The 17258-nt window shown below is 58.8% G+C and overlaps 1 protein-coding gene across 1 annotated transcript; it reads left to right on the forward strand.

Annotated features, from left to right (window-relative positions):
- Positions 1 to 627: 627 nt before the first annotated feature.
- Positions 628 to 11625, forward strand: PDE2A (phosphodiesterase 2A; the record flags this gene model as incomplete). Its single annotated transcript, XM_061351329.1, has 27 exons — positions 628 to 756; positions 1842 to 1897; positions 1980 to 2039; positions 2155 to 2314; positions 2396 to 2448; positions 2897 to 2971; positions 3095 to 3136; positions 3213 to 3281; positions 3373 to 3503; positions 3638 to 3749; positions 3830 to 3869; positions 5018 to 5081; positions 5181 to 5259; positions 5789 to 5966; positions 6635 to 6747; positions 7478 to 7555; positions 7688 to 7810; positions 7898 to 7968; positions 8796 to 8918; positions 9009 to 9096; positions 9211 to 9258; positions 9340 to 9414; positions 9530 to 9629; positions 9775 to 9887; positions 10132 to 10170; positions 11122 to 11228; positions 11339 to 11625. Coding segments are annotated over 27 exons (2534 nt in total), but the record flags the coding sequence as incomplete, so codon positions are not given.
- Positions 11626 to 17258: the final 5633 nt, after the last annotated feature.

Consider the following 17258-nt stretch of genomic DNA (forward strand, 5'->3'; position numbering starts at 1 on the left):
TCCATCCCTGTCTCCATCCCCATCCTTATGCCCTTTCCCTTCCCCTTCCCCATCCTCGCCCTTGGCCCCATGCTCATTCCATCCCTGTCTCTATCCCCGTCTCTATCCTCATGCCTTTTCCCTTCCCCATCCCCATTTCCATCCTCATCCTCGTGCTCATCTTCATCCACCTCCTGCTCCTCATCTCATTCCCATCCCACTCTGGTCCCCATCCTTATTCTGTGCTGCTCCCCACCTTTCTCCCATCCTTATCCCTTTTCTCCTTCCCCATCTTCATCCTCATTCTCATCCCCGCTGCCATCCTCTTTCCATTCCCATCCCCATCCTTGTCCCCATCCTTATCCCTTTCACATCCCCATCCTCATCCTCTTCCTCATCCTTGTCCCATCCCTGTCCCCATCCTGTTCCTGTCCCTACACCCATCCATTGGATAAGGTTCAACACACAGGGAATTCCCTGGGAGCTGGACACTGGTGTGAGGGCACTGGGTGCATGCAGGGACACACACGTGCAGGGCATTGGGTGTGTGCAGGGATACACACGTGTAGGGCACTGGGTGCATGCAGGGACACACACGTGCAGGGCATTGGGTGTGTGCAGGGACACACGTGTACCTGGGTGCCTCAGGGTGTCTGTGTCCCTGCAGGGATGCGGTGCGGAAGCAGAAGCGGCTGGAATGTGGGGGGCTGCCCCCCACTGAGCTCCCCAGCCAGCAGCTGGGACCCCTGGCAGCACCCCTGGCCCCCGGCACGCAAGGTGGGTGCTGAGGTGGGGGGAGAGGGGATGGATGGATGGGTGTGTGGATGGATGATGGATGGATGGATAGATGGAAGGATGGATGGATGGATGGATGGTTGGATGGATGGATGGATGGATGGATGGATGGATGGAGGGATGGATGGATGGATGGATGGATGGATAGATGGATGGAGGGATGGGTGGATAGATGGATGGATGGATGGATGGATGGATGGATGGAGGGATGGATGGATGGATGGATGGATGGATGGATGGATAGATGGAAGGATGGATGGGTGGATGGATGGATGGATGGATGGATGGATAGATGAAAGGATGGATGGGTGGATTGATGGATGGATGGATGGATGGATGGTTGGAAGGATGGATGGATTGATTAATGGATGGAAGGATGGATGGATGGATGGATGGATGGATGGATGGATGGATGGATGGAAGGAAGGAAGGAAGGAAGGATGGATGGAAGGATGGATGGATTGATGGATGGATGGATTAATGGTTGAACGGATGGATGGAAGGATGGATGGATGGATGGATGGATGGATGGATGGACGGACAAGACAGATGGATGGATTAATGGATGAATGGATGGATAGATGGATGCATGACCAGGTTGGCCCAGAGAAGCTGTGGCTGCCCCATCCTTGGCAGTGCTCAAGGCCAGGTTGGACACAGGGGCTTGGAGCAAGCTGCTCCAGTGGAAGGGGTCCCTGCCCTGAAGGAGCTTTAAGGTCCCTTCCAACCCAAATCTGTCTGGGATTCTGTGATTCTATGGGTGGGAGGATAAGTGGATGGGTGGGAGGATGGAGGATGGATGAGCAGATGGGTGCATGGATGGATGGATGGATGGATGGATGGATGGATGGATGGGTGTGTGGATGGATAGATGGATGGATGGGTGTGTGGATGGATAGATGGATGGATGGATGGATGAGTGGATGGGTGAATGGGTGAATGAATGGATGGATGCATGGATGGATGGGTGGATGGATGATGACTCTTATCATGGAGGGAACATGAACCTGAGGGCTCAGTGCCACAGCCCCCAGTTCCCCCAGTCCCACCCCTCTCTTGTGTTCCAGTGCTCATCCTCCCACTGGTGGACAAGGAGAGCGGGGCCGTGGTGTGCGTCATCCTGGTGAGCACGGGCACATGGGCAGGGCTTTGGGGTGAGAGCAAACCCCAGCCCTCGGGCTCCTCACCCCACAACCCCTCCTCAGGTGCACTGCGGCCAACTGAGCGACCTGGACGAGCAGAACCTGCGGGCGCTGGAGAGACACGTGAGTGCCTTGGCTCTGTTATGGGTCCCATCACCCCGGTCCCCGGCCACCCATCCCCAGTGGGACCCCACACTGGGACCCCGCACCCATCCCCTCTGTCCCTGTCCCTCTGCAGACCCTGGTAGCGTTCCGGCGCCTGCAGGCCCTGCAGAAGCTGCAGCCCTGGCCCCAGGTCAGCCTCTCCACCAGTTCCTCCCAGACCTCCTTGGCCAAGGCTGAGAAGGGGCCCAACAGCAGCTACAGCGCCCTGGACTGCAAGATCCTGCAGCTCTGCGGTGAGGGGTGGGGGGGGCAGTGGGGTCGGGGTGCAGGGCAGGGTGATGGTGGGTGCTGAGCCCCTCTCGCCCCTCCTGCAGGTGAGCTCTATGACCTGGATGCTGCCTCGCTCCAGCTCAAGGTGGTCAACTATGTGAGTAGTCACCCCAATGGTCCCCAGTGTGTCCCAGCATGGGGACACCCCGTTTTATCCCCCATCCCCATATAGAATGTCCCTCAAAGCAAAGAAAACCTTCAAGTCATCAGTAGTGACCAGGGTGAACAGCCTTGTCCTCACCATCAGCAGTGACCAGGGTGAACAGCCTTGTCCTCACCATCAGTAGTGACCAGGGTGAACAGCCTTGTCCTCACCATCAGCAGTGACCAGGAACAGCCTTGTCCTCACCATCAGTAGTGACCAGGGTGAACAGCCTTGTCCTCACCATCAGGGTGAACCTTTCCAGCCACAGGAAGAGGTTCTAGGGGGGCCCCTTGTCCTGTGTGCACCTTGTGGGTACCCAGGGAGGTGACAAAGGGCCAGATCCTTCCCTGGGGGTCCTGGGGCACATTGAAGTGGTGACCCCCCCTTTATCCCCCCATAGCTGAAGCAGGAGACCCAGTCCCTGTGCTGCTGCCTCCTGCTTGTGTCTGAGGACAACCACCAGCTCTTCTGCCAGGTGGGTCCCACTGTGATCCCCCCACCCTCACCAGCACCCTATGGGGCCAGGGGGCACCCCCTAACCCATCTCCATGGGGCTCAACCACCATCTCATGGGTTCTCCTCCCCACATCTCTTGTAGGTGGTGGGGGACCGTGTCCTGGAGGAGGAGATCAGCTTCTCGGTGAGTGGGGTGATGAGGGGATGGAGATGTGGGGTGCAACGGGTGCCATGGGCTCACCCATCCCCTCCACCCACAGCTCACCTTCGGGCGCCTGGGGCAAGTGGTGGAGGACAAGAAGTCCATCACCTTGAAGGACATCAGCGAGGTGGGTCCCATCCTGGACGTGGATGGGGACACGCTCCTGTGAGGGTCCCCCTTGGTGTCCCATGGGGTGCCCATCTCCGCTGCTCCCACAGGAGGAGCACAAGCAGCTGAGCAGCATGCTGGGCTGCCAGGTCACCTCCATGCTCTGTGTCCCCGTCATCAGCCGTGCCACCTCCCAAGTGGTGGCATTGGCCTGCGCCTTCAACAAGCTGAGCGGTGAGAGGTGAGCACGGGCACCCGGACCCCTTCCAGGTGCCTTTTGGGTACCACCATGGGGTGAGAACAGAGCCGTTCGCTCTGGACCCTACTGAGGGCTCTGTGCTGGTGTCCCCATTGGGGTCTTGTCCCCCAATGCAGCTACACAGAGGCGGATGAGCACAAGATCCAGCACTGCTTCTGCTACACCTCCACGGTGCTCACCAGCACCTTGGCCTTCCAGAAGGAGCAGAAGCTCAAGTGCGAGTGCCAGGTGAGGCCGTGTCACGCTAAGCACACGCGTGTGCCCCGTGTCCCGGCATGTGCTGACCCCGTCCCCTCTGTCCTCACCAGGCCCTGCTGCAGGTGGCAAAGAACCTCTTCACCCACTTGGGTAGGTGCTGGTGCAGGGGCAGCGCTGAGGGTGCTGCGCATGGGGATGGGGGCACCAGGGAGCTCGTCCCCATTGATGCCAGCTTGGGTCCCGTTGGGATGTGGTCACAGGAGGGTGGCCGGGGGCTTGCACTGGTGCTGCACATTGTGTGAGCATGGAGAGCTGTGTGCATGCAGGGATGTGTGTGCACGTGTGTGCTGCTGCAGGCACACTACTGCACATACACATGCACTGCTGCATGTATGTGCTGCTGCATGCGCAGGTGAGCTGCTGCACACACACTAATACACTGCTGTGTGCGCACACTGCTGCACACACATGCACTGCTGCACATGCAAAGCACTGCTGCATGCACACTGCATGCACACACATGCACTGATGCACACACACGCACTGGTGCACATACAGTGCTGCACACACACATCACTGCTGCATGCACACACATGCACTGACACACATACACGGCTGCACACACAAATGGCTGCTGCATGCATGCACATGCACTGATGCAGATGCACTGATGCACACACATGCAGTGCTGCACACACATGCATTGATGCACACACATTGATACACACACTGCTGCACACATACTTCTGCACATGCACTGCATGCACGCACACATGCACTGCTGCACATGCACTGCATGCACACACACATGCACTGCTGCACACATACTTCTGCACATGCACTGCATGCACACACACTGCATGCACACACATGCACTGCATGCACACACATGCACTGCTGCACACACGTGCACTGCTGCACATGCACTGCTGCACACACATGCACTGCTACACATGCACTGCATGCACACACACACACGCACTGCTGCACGCACACACTACACTGCACTGGCTGCTGGCCACTTGCATGTGCTCTGTCACCCTATGGTGTGCGCATACACATGCATGCACAGACACACACACACACACACATGTACACACACACACACACATGCACATGCACACATGCACACACATACAAGTCCACACGCATGCTCCCATACCCCTGCAGTGGGGGGGGGTGCAGGCAGATCCCCCCCTTCCATTGCATGGGTGGGCAGGGAAAGTGCGATGGGGAAGCAGGAAACGGGGGGGGGGGGGCCTCGGTCAGCCCCTGACCCCCCCCTCCCCTCCCCGCAGACGACGTCTCCGTTCTGCTCCAGGAGATCATCACCGAGGCGCGGAACCTCAGCAACGCCGAGATGTGAGTGAGCCCCTTTGGGGGGGGTGTGGGGGGGGTGACACCATTGGGGTGCTGGGGGACCCCCCCCTCGGGTGCCAGCAGCATCAGCGTCTGTTGCAGATGCTCCGTGTTCCTGCTGGACCGGCTCAGCCACGAGCTGGTGGCCAAAGTGTTTGATGGAGGAGTGGTGGATGATGAGGTGAGAGCGGGGAGCACACAATGGGGCTTGGGGGGTGCCCGGGGTCCTGTCCCTAAAGTGATGTGGAATCAGGGAATGGGGGGGGATGAAGGGAGCTTAAAGCTCCTCCATTCCCAACCCCTGCTATGGGCAGGGACCCCTTCCACTGGAGCAGCTTGCTCCAAGCCCCTGTGTCCAACCTGGCCTTGAGCACTGCCAGGGATGGGGCATTAACAACCTCCCTGGGCAACCCATTCCAGTGCCTCAGCATCCTCATAGTAAACAGCTTTTCCCTTATATCCAATCTAAACTCCCCCTGTTTTGGTTTGAACCCATCACCCCTTGTCCTATCACTACAGTCCCTAATGAAGAGTCCATCCCCAGCATCCCTATAGGCCCCCTTCACACACTGGAAGCTGCTCTGAGGTCTCCACGCAGCTTCTCTTCTCCAGGCTCAACAGCCCCAATTCCCCCAGCCTGGCTCCCCATGGACCGCACTGGTACCCACACGGTCACACTGACAATGCCTCAATCCATATCCCTGCTCCAGAGCTACGAGATCCGCATCCCCGCTGACCAGGGCATCGCCGGGCACGTGGCCACCACGGGCAAGATCCTCAACATCAAGGATGCCTATTCCCACCCGCTCTTCTACCGCGGCGTGGACGACAGCACCGGCTTCCGCACCAGGAACATCCTCTGCTTCCCCATCAAGAACGAGAGCCAGGGTGAGGGCTGATGGGGGCACGGGGCCGGCACTGGGAGATGGGATCCATGTGGGTGGTGGTGGTGGAAGGGTGCCCTGGGGCATGGGGATGGCATCAGGCCCTGGCACACAGGCACTAATGCACTCTAAGGATGTGGTCAGCATCCTGTTCCTCAGCACATGGGCACAGCACTGGCAACAGCATCTGGGTACCATTACTGTGCCCAGCACACAGGCATGATCCTGTCCCCTGCCCATGGGCACAGCACTGCCAACAGCATCTGGGTACCATTCCGGTGGCACCATCCTCTCCCTCAGCACATGGGGACAGCACTGTCAACAGCATCTGGGTACCATTCCGGTGGCACCATCCTGTCCCCAGCACACGGGCACAGCACTGCCAACAGCATCTGGGTACCATTATGGTAGCACCATCCTGTCCCCAGCACATGGGCATGATCCTGTCCCCTGCCCATGGGCACAGCACTGTCCCTTTTACATGGGCATGATCCTGTCCCCTGCCCATGGGCACAGCACTGTCCCTTTTACATGGGCATGATCCTGTCCCTGCCCATGGGCACAGCACTGTCCCTTTTACATGGGCATGATCCTGTCCCTGCCCATGGGCACAGCACTGTCCCTTTTACATGGGCCTGATCCTGCCCCTGTGCCCCCTCGGTCCCCCTGCAGAGGTGATCGGGGTGGCGGAGCTGGTCAACAAGATCAATGGGCCCTGGTTCAGCAAGTTCGATGAGGACCTGGCCACCGCCTTCTCCATCTACTGCGGCATCAGCATCGCCCATGTACGAGAGGGGGCAAGGGGGGCCCGGGGATGGACACAGCACAGGGGTGATGGGGGGGACATGGTGTGGTCCCCAGTCCTTGGGGATAGGCGGTGGAGGGGATGGGATAAAATGGGATGAGATGGATTGGGATGGGATGGAATGGGATGAGATGGGATGGAATGGGATGGGATGGGATGGGATGGGATGGGATGGGATGGAATGGGATGGTATGAGGTGGGATGGAATAAGATGGGGATGGGATGGATGGGATTGCATGGGATGGGATAGGATGGAATGAGATGGGATGGATGGGATAGGATAAGATGGGATGGAATGGGATGGGATGGATAGGATAGGATGGGATGGGTTAGAATGGGATGGGATGGATGGGATGGGATGGATGGGATGGGATGGGATGGGATGGGATGGATAGGATAGGATGGGATGGGATGGGATGGAATGGGATGGGATGGATAGGATAGGATGGGATGGAACGGGATGGGATAGGATGGGATAAGACGGGATAAGATGGAATGGGATGCGATGGATGGGATGGGGTGGGTTGTCATGGGATGGGATGGATTGGGATGGGATGAGATGGGACGGGATGAGGATGGCATGGCATGGTAAGTGAAGGGATGGATGGGGAGGGCACACATGGATGTTCTGGCTGACTGGTAGGGACTGGGAGGTACTGGGAGGCTTTGTGCCCCCCCAGTGCTCTCATAACCACCCTCCCCCCCCCCAGTCTCTGCTCTACAAGAAGGTGAATGAGGCGCAGTACCGCAGCCACCTGGCCAACGAGATGATGATGTACCACATGAAGGTGCGGGGACACGGGGACAGCGATGGGGACACGAGCTGGGACCCCCCACCACCCCCATGGTGCAACCCCACTGTGGGGTGGTACCCTGGGGATGCTGTGGGGGGACACCCTGATGACCTGCTCATGCTGCAGGTATCGGATGATGAGTACACGAAGCTGCTGAACGAGGGCATCCAGCCCGTGGCCACCATCGACCCCAACTTCGCCAACTTCACCTACACCCCGCGCTCGCTGCCCGAGGATGACACCTCCATGGTGAGGGCCCCAAACTGCAGCTGCCTGCCTGGGGGGGGACCCTGCTGGGCGCTGTCACCCGCTGCCACCCCCCTGTCCCCTCCACAGGCCATCCTGAGCATGCTGCAGGACATGAACTTCATCAACACCTACAAGATGGACCGTCAGACACTCACCAGGTGGGGCTCCATCCCTGTCCTCATCCTTGGCACCGTCCCCATCCTTATCCTTATCCTTAGCCTTATCCTTATCCGTAGCCTTAGCCTTAGCCTTAGCCTTAGCCTTAGCCTTAGCCTTAGCCTTAGCCTTAGCCTCACCCTTACCCTTACCCTTACTCTCATCCTTGTTACCATCCCCATCCTTTATCCTTTATCCTTTATCCTTATCCTTATCCTTATCCTTATCCTTATCCTTATCCTTATCCTCACCCTCACCCTTACCCTTACCCTTATCCTTGTTGGTATCTTTACCCTTACCCTTATCCTTGTTGTTATCTTTACCCTTACACTTATCCTTGTTGTTATCTTTATCCTTACCCTTATCCTCCTTGTCTTTGTCCTTATCCTTATCCTTGTCCTTGTCCTTGTCCTTATCCTTGTTATCTTTATCCTTACCCTTGTCCTTGTTGTTATCCTTATCCTTACCCTTATCCTTATCCTTATCTTCCTTGTCCTTATCTTTGTCCTTATCATTATTGTTATCATTATTGTTATTGTTATCCTTATAGAATCATAGAATAGTTTGGGTTGGAAAGGACCTTAAGATCATCAAGTTCCAACCCCCCTGCCGTGGGCAGGGACACCTCGCTCTAAAGATCCTTATCCTTGTCCTTATCTTTATCCTTGTCCCAGTCCCCCTCCCCATCTCCATCCTCATCCCCATCGTTGAGCCCATCCTTATCCTTGTCACCATCTCCATCCCCATCCTGCCAGGGTCCACCCAGCCAATTGAAGGCCCCCGTGGGTACCAAGTCCCCCCCAACCCATATCCCTGTGTCCCCATCCAGGTTCTGCCTGATGGTGAAGAAGGGCTACCGGGACCCCCCGTACCACAACTGGATGCACGCCTTCTCCGTCTCCCACTTCTGCTACCTGCTCTACAAGAACCTGGAGCTCGTCAACTACCTGGAGTAAGGCTGGAGCCCATCCCCGTGCCCTGTCCCCATGGGGTGCTCCCTGCCCTCCCGCCTGCCTCAGTTTCCCTCCTTCCCCCATCTCAGAGACATCGAGATCTTTGCCCTCTTCATCTCCTGCATGTGCCACGACCTGGACCACAGAGGCACCAATAACTCCTTCCAGGTGGCCTCGGTGAGCCGAGCCCGCTGCTGGGATGCGCAGGGGTTGTGGGGATAGGGATGGGGACGGGGCCCAAGGGGTTCTGCACCCCCATAACTCCATGGATCCCACCTCTTTGCCTTGCAGAAATCAGTCCTGGCTGCGCTGTACAGCTCAGAGGGCTCCGTCATGGAGGTAAGGTCCACCCTGGCCATGGTGGTGGGGCAGGACCCTGCCTGCTCCCTGCCTGCTCCATGGTCCTGCCTTCTCCTGCAGCGGCATCACTTTGCCCAAGCCATCGCCATCCTCAACAGCCAAGGCTGCAACATCTTTGACCACTTCTCCCGTAAGGTGAGCCCCAACGCTTGGTCCCTCTTCCATGCTGAGCATCCCATATCCCATCCGAGCTCCCCGGCCCCGGATCCAGCTCTTGGGATGCTGGTGGTCACCTTGCCTGGCCCTGCAGGACTACCAGCGCATGCTGGACCTCATGAGGGACATCATCTTGGCCACCGACCTGGCCCATCACCTCCGCATCTTCAAGGACCTCCAGAAGATGGCAGAAGGTGAAGCCTTTGGGATAAGGGGTCATGGTGGGACCTCAGCCCACCAAGGCTGGGAGCTGGCACCGCAGGTCCCCATAGTCCTCATACAGGGGGGTGATGGGGGCTGTGGGGCTCCTTCCTGAGCCCCCCAACCCCTGCCCCACAGTGGGCTACGACCCCAAGAACAAGCAGCACCACAGCCTCTTGCTCTGCCTGCTCATGACCTCCTGCGACCTCTCCGACCAGACCAAGGGCTGGAAGACCACCAGGAAGATCGCGGTGAGCATCCCACTATGGGGCTGACCCCCTGAGAGCCGCCCCATAGCACCCCCATGTCCCCCATCACTGCCCCTCATCGTGTCCTAGGGAAGAGGTTCTTCCACGAAGGGACCCCATGGCCACGCAGCAGCTCCCCATGCCAGGAGCCTCATGGGGGACATGGAGAGGGGTCTGGGGGATGGATGGGGTGGGGAGGGGTCACCCCAGTGTGCACCCCTCCATGCTGACAGCCTGTCCCTTGCAGGAGCTGATCTACAAGGAGTTCTTCTCCCAGGGTGACCTGGTAGGTGGCACCAGGGCTTGGGCTTGGCCAATGCTCTTGGCAAGCACCAAAGGGGCTTGGGTGAGGTGGGAGGTGGAAAAGGGAGGTCTGGCCCAGTGATGTTATGGATGTTCCACCCCTGGCAGTGCTCAAGGCCAGGTTGGACACAGGGGCTTGGAGCAAGCTGCTCCAGTGGAAGGGGTCCCTGCCATGTCCCCACCTCCATCTTCATCCTTCTCCCCATCCTCATCCCCATCTCTATCCCCATCCTTGTTCCCATTCTTATCTTTGTCCCCATCCTTATCTTTGTCCACATCCCCATCCTTGTTCCCATCTCCATCCTTATCTTTGCCCCCATCCTTGTCCCAATCCCCATCATTGTTCCCATCCCCATTGTTGTCCCAGTCCCCATCCTTGTTCCCATCTCCATCCTTATCTTTGCCCCCATCCTTGTCCCAATCCCCATCATTGTTCCCATCCCCATTGTTGTCCCAGTCCCCATCCTTGTTCCCATCTCCATCCTTATCTTTGCCCCCATCCTTGTCCCAATCCCCATCATTGTTCCCATCCCCATTGTTGTCCCAGTCCCCATCCTTGTTCCCATCTCCATCCTTATCTTTGCCCCCATCCTTGTCCCAATCCCCATCATTGTTCCCATCCCCATCGTTGTCCCAGTCCCCATCCTTGTTCCCATCCCCATCCTTATCCCAATCCCCATCCTTGTTCCCATCTCCATCCTTATCCCAATCCCCATCCCCATTCTTGTTCCCATCCCCATCCTTATCTTTGTCCTCATCCCTATCCTTGTCCCCATCCCCATCCCTATCCTTCCCCCTATTCCCATCCCATCCTCACCCCCATCATGCCAGGGGTTTGTAACTGGATGAGCTTTAAGCTCCCTTCCAACCCAAGCCATTCCATGATGGTTTGACTGGAGAAGGGATCACCATTGACCATCGACCATCTCTACAGGAGAAAGCCATGGGCAACCGCCCGCTGGAGATGATGGACCGGGAGAAAGCCTACATCCCAGAGCTGCAGATCAGCTTCATGGAGCACATCGCCATGCCCATCTACAAGTGAGTGTACCCCCATGGGTGATGGGTCTCACCCACGCTATGGGGCTCCCAAGCAGCGTGGTGGCATCTCAATGGGTTCAGCCCCACAGTGATGGGTTCTCCCCCCATAGGTTGCTCCAGGACCTCTTCCCGAAGGCATCGGAGCTCTATGAGAGGGTGGCCAGCAACCGGGAGCAGTGGACGAAGGTGTCCCACAAGTTCACCATCCGTGGTCTGCCCAGCAACAACTCCTTGGACTTCCTGGATGAGGAATACGACCCCCAGCTCAACGGGTGCCTGGAGCCCGAGGGGGGACACCCCATGGCAGGGGCGGAGTGAAGGAGGTGATGGGGGGGCACCATGGATGGTCCCCCCCCCTACCCCAGCCCATGGGGAGGAGGTTGTGGGGTGGTGGGGATGGACACGAGTGACCCACCTCCCCTCCAGTGGGGACTGGCCCCTTCCTCTGGGGGTTCATTCAGGTGTCACCTTCACCTTGGGGTCCTCTTCAGTGAGACTCTGCCTTGGGACCCTATGGGGACGCTATGGGGACGCCATGGGGACGCTGTGGGGCTGGGTGTGCTTTCAACTGCCTTAAGGCTGCAGGTGTTGTCCCCATAGGGTGACAATGGGGGCAATGTCCTCAATGGAAGCACCCTCAGAGGGTTGTCACCTGAAATGGGGTCAATGGGATGCAGGGGGGCAATGGGAGTGCTGGTGATGGGGTGAACAGCGTGGGGACATCCCTATGGACCCCAAAGGTGGAGCCAAGGCTGGGGAGGTGGGAAGGGAGTGCTGGGGGTGATGAGCCAGGATGAGACCCATGGAAAGAGCCTGGATCTATGTGCAGGAGGCATCTGGAGCAGGATGCCCATGACCATGGGGATGCTCTGCCTGCATCCAGCCCCACCACACTGCGGAACCCCCCCTGCCTCTAACTCCCATCACCCATGGGGGGCCCCGTGTCTTTCACCCAGCCTGGTCCCACCAAACCATGACCCCTGCAAGGGCTACACCCGTGCCAAGGCTGAAGGACTGGTCCCCACCACGTGGTGTCTGTGGGGCTCAGCACCATGGTGCCCATCCTGAAGCCTCCTCACTGCAAGTGGCTGCACCAGTGGCCAACCAGTGGCCAACCCGTCCATGGCATCACCCCGCTGTGACCACCGTGCATGGACCCCACCATTGTCCCTCTGGTCCTATAGACCACCATGCATGGACCCCGATGGTCTCCTGTGGTCCCTCTGGTCCTATAGACCACCATGCATGGACCCTGATGGTCTCCTGTGGTCCCTCTGGTCCTATAGACCACCATGCATGGACCCTGATGGTCTCCTGTGGTCCCTCTGGTCCCATCAACTGCCATGCATGGATCCTGATGGTCTCCTGTGGTCCCTCTGGTCCTATAGACCACCATGCATGGACCCTGATGGTCTCCTGTGGTCCCTCTGGTCCTATAGACCACCATGCATGGACTCTGATGGTCTCCTGTGGTCCCTCTGGTCCTATAGACCACCATGCATGGACATCAATGTCCTCCTGTGGTCGCTCTGGTCCTATAGACCACCATGCATGGACCCTGATGGTCTCCTGTGGTCCCTCTGGTCCTATAGACCACCATGCATGGACCCCGATGGTCTCCTGTGGTCCCTCTGGTCCTATAGACCACCATGCATGGACCCTGATGGTCTCCTGTGGTCCCTCTGGTCCTATAGACCACCATGCATGGATCCTGATGGTCTCCTGTGGTCCCTCTGGTCCTATAGACCACCATGCATGGACATCAATGTCCTCCTGTGGTCGCTCTGGTCCTATAGACCACCATGCATGGATCCTGATGGTTTCCTGTGGTCCCTCTGGCCATGCATGGACCCTGCCAGTGTCCCACCATCCCTCCTGCCTTGCTGACTGATGCCTATGGACCCCACCATCCTCCTGTGGTCCTATTGACCACCATGCATGGCCAGTGATGCCCTCCTGTGGTCCCTCCTGTCCTACCAAGCACCATGCATGGACTCTGATGGTCTCCTGTGGTCCTTCTAGTGCCATCAACCGCCATGCATGGATCCTGATGGTCTCCTGTGGTCCCTCTGGTCCTATAGACCACCATGCATGGACCCTTCTGGCCACCCCATTGTCTCCCCAGCCCCACCACCCGATACGTGTGGACCCCTCTGCTCCACCAGCCCCACAGGGTCCCTCCAGGTCTTTGTCACCCCATTTAAAGCCCCCCAAACCAGCCATGAGCAGGAGAACCAGGGCAGGGGGAGATGGGAATGAGGCATTGGGGTGCACTGAGCCCCTCTGGCTCTTCCATCCAGCCCATGGGAGCTGATGGCTCCATCATCACCACCACGGCAGAGGAAGGTGATGGAAGCAGCACAGGGAAGTCCTGGCTCTACTGGGGTTGGTCCCGATGGGGTTGGTCCCACCAGGATCAAGGGCAGCTTGGCCTGGTCTCCTGGGGTGCCCTGGAGCACACGTGTCTATGGGAGCATCAGGAGAACCTCGCCATGGACAAAGTGAACTCGATTCCTTTTGCCTTACCTACTCGGAGATGCCTTTGCCCAAACCCTGGTAGGACCCATGCGGTGACGACGTTGGCTGCTGGCTTCTCCTACAAGACCCCCCCCTCAAGCCCTTCTCCACCTCCCTTGGCCACCATGAGATGACACAAGAGGGGGTTATGGATGGTCCCACAAGCAGCGAACCCCCACACTGCGAGAGGAGGAAGGTGGCTCCATCCCACCGCTCCTCATCCATCCGGTACCTGCATCCCGGAGCCACTGAGGGAGTCTCACATCCCAGACGGGTGCCGATGGATGCGGGGATGGGGATCCCGCATCCCGGGTACCACGCCATGGCCGAGCGCCGTTTCCCGGTCGGATCCTGCTGTACCAGCCCCGGCCGCTGGAGGGCGCTGCTCACACGGGTCCTGGACGGATGCTCGCGGCGCTGGTTGCGCTGGAGCCCGAGGAGACGAACCTGCTCCTCCTGCTTTGTCTCCTTCTTCTCTTTATTCTTCTCCTCCTTCTCTTTCTCATCCTCCTTCCCTTCTCCTCATTCTCCTCCTCTCCTTCTGTACTTCTTGTTCTTCTCCTCCCCGTCTTCTTTTCTCCTTCTCCCTTTCCCCTTCTCCTCCTCCTCGTTATTCTCCTCTTCTCCTTCTTCTTCCCCTTCTTCTTCTCGTTCTTCTCCTCCTCCCCTTCTTGTTTTCTCCTCCTCCTCCTTCTCATTCCCCTTCTCCTCCTTGTTCTTCCACTCCTCCCAATCTTCTCCTCCTCCTCCTGTTCTCTTCCTCCCCTTCTCCTCCTTCCCCTTCCCCTTCCCCTTCCCTTTCCCCTTCCCTTTCCCCTTCCCCTCCTTTCTTACTCTATAACTTTTGGTGGGTTTTGGTTTCCTAAATAAATTTCATACGTGGATCTCCCCGCGGCGGCTCCGTGGGTGCCTCCTGTGGGGGTCCCCAGGGATGCTCCGGAGCAGGGGTGAGGGATGGGGGTTTGGGGTGCAGGGATGCTACCAGCGATGGGGGAGCCACAGCTTCTCCCCACAGCCCCTTGTCAAGAGCTCTTGTGCTGCTGCCCCAGAGATGGAGCAGGGCTGCGGGGGGGGGTCTCCCCATAGCACAGCAGAGGGGCAGGATCCCCTCCCTGAGCTGCTGCTCACACTCTGGGGGTGCACCCAGCACAGGGGGGGGGGTTCTGGGCTTAAGCCCTCACTGAGGCCAGGTCATGGGGAGCTGCTCCTCACCCAGCACCCCAATTCCTTCTCCTCAGGCTCCATCCCATCGCCCCCAGCCTGGGTTTGTGCTGGGATTGCCCCAACCCAGGGGCAGGACCTTGCCCTTGGCCTGGTTGAGCTCCATGGGGCTCACACGGTCCCACCTCTGCGGGGTGTCCAGGTCCCTGTGGGTGGCAGAACCTCACTGCCTGGGCTCACACTGAAACAGGGGAAGCTCAGGTTGGATCCAAGGCAGAAGCTCTTCCCTGTGAGGGTGCTGAGGCGCTGGCACAGGGTGCCCAGAGAAGCTGTGGCTGCCCCATCCCTGGCAGTGCTCAAGGCCAGGTTGGACACAGGGGCTTGGAGCAAGCTGCTCCAGTGGAAGGGGTCCCTGCCTGTGGCAGGGGTTGGAGCTGGATGGGCTTTAAGCTCCCTTCATCCCAACCCATTCCCTGATTCCATGACGCCCCCCTCAGCCCCATGGCCAGGACTCTGCCCCCATGGCTCACGCTGCCCTTTGTGCATGGCTGTGATTCCCCCCACAGCGTTCCGGGATGCAGGATCCTGGGGTCAGCGTCTCTCCCTCCCCGTGCAGAGCTCAGCTCTGGCCATCACCTCCCCATCAGGGCTGTGGTTTCCATCCCAGCTCCAGGCCTGACTTGAGCCATCCCACTAACAAGCAATTCATTACTGGGATCAATGCAGCGCTTTCATCCCAGCCCCATCCGATGGCTTCATCCCAAAGGAAGTCCCTGGTGGCTTTGACGCTGTCATGGGCTGAGCTGCCAGAATTGGGGTGAAGCCGTGCCTGAAGAGCCCCCATTCCCCCCCCGCCGTGGTCAAACCCAGCCCCACAAAGCCCAGATTGATGCTAAGCAAGTCCCAAAACAGGGTTTTGGGGGGGAAACGGTGGCATTTCAGCTCCTCTGACACCGGTGCCTCCATGGCCCTGGTGACGTCCCTTTGCATACAGGGTGCCACAACCACCCATCAAGCCCCTCACCCCGGCCTCTGGGCTGTACCCGTGTGCACCCATGGGTGCTTATGCGCACGGGCTTTGTGTGGGGCTTGTGGCTGCTTTGTGCATGTGGATGTGTTGCTTGTGCACAGCGCTGCATGGTGATACAGAGCACTGCACTGCACGGTGACACAGAGCACTGCACTGCACTGCACTGCACAGCGCCATGAGACACACTGGATTGCACCCTCATGGCACCACACTGCACTGCACATTGCACTGCGCAGCAGCACCACGTAGCACAAGCCCCACTGGATTGCACCACGCTGCACCGTGCAGCACCACAGGGTGCCCCAGAGCACTGCACCAAACTGCGCTGCACTGCATAGCACTGCACACTACGCTGCACTGCGCACCACTGTACTGCATAGCACCACATTGAACCGTACCAAACCACACTGCACTGCACACTGCACTATGTGTTGCACTGCCCACCACTGTACTGCACAGCACCCATTGAACCATGCCAAACCACACTGCACCGCACCACACCACACTACAGATGACATTGTGCAGCACCACACTGCACACATTGCACAGCACCGCACCACACCAAACCGCACTGCACAGCACCACATGGCACTGCATACACCTGCTCTGCCCCACACTGCACTGCACTGCACTGTGCTGCATACACCTGCTCTGCCCCACACTATGCTGCACCACACCGCACCGCACTACAGATCACATTGTGCAGCACCACACTGCACACATTGCACAGCACTGCCCCACACTGCATACCCCCGCTCTGCCCCACACTGCACTGCACTTCACTGCACAACACTGCCCCACACTGCATACACCCGCTCTGCCCCACACTGCACTGCACAGCACTGCCCCACACTGCATACCCCCGCTCTGCCCCACACTGCACTGCACAGCACTGCACAGGACTGTGCTGCATACCCCCGCTCTGCCCCACACTGCACTGCACTTCACTGCACAGTACTGCCCCACGCTGCATACACCCGCTCTGCCCCACACTGCACCGCACAGCACTGCACTGCATACCCCCGCTCTGCCCCACACTGCACTGCACTGCACCGCTCACCATCGCCCTACCAGGCCCCCCCGCTGCCCGCCCCGCAGTGCAGCCGCAGGCAGGAAGTGTCACACCCCACCGGGGCCCTGCCTGTGCCTGCTCCTTCCTGCCTGCGCCTGCTTCCTCCTCCCCTGCCCGCTCCTGCCCGTCCTAAATCCGCTCCGCACCTTGGGGCTGCCCGTGGGAATCGGCTGCATCCCCCTTGCCGCGGCGGCTCTGATTGGCTGCTCTGGTGGAGGAGGCGGGCTAACAGGAGGAGGCAGCCAATCAG

The sequence above is a fragment of the Neopsephotus bourkii genome, unplaced genomic scaffold, assembly GCF_033783945.1.
Source record: "Neopsephotus bourkii isolate Nb327-2 ecotype Australia unplaced genomic scaffold, CSIRO-AGI_Nbou_v1 NB_580, whole genome shotgun sequence".
Classification (NCBI taxonomy): Eukaryota; Metazoa; Chordata; class Aves; order Psittaciformes; family Psittacidae; genus Neopsephotus; species Neopsephotus bourkii.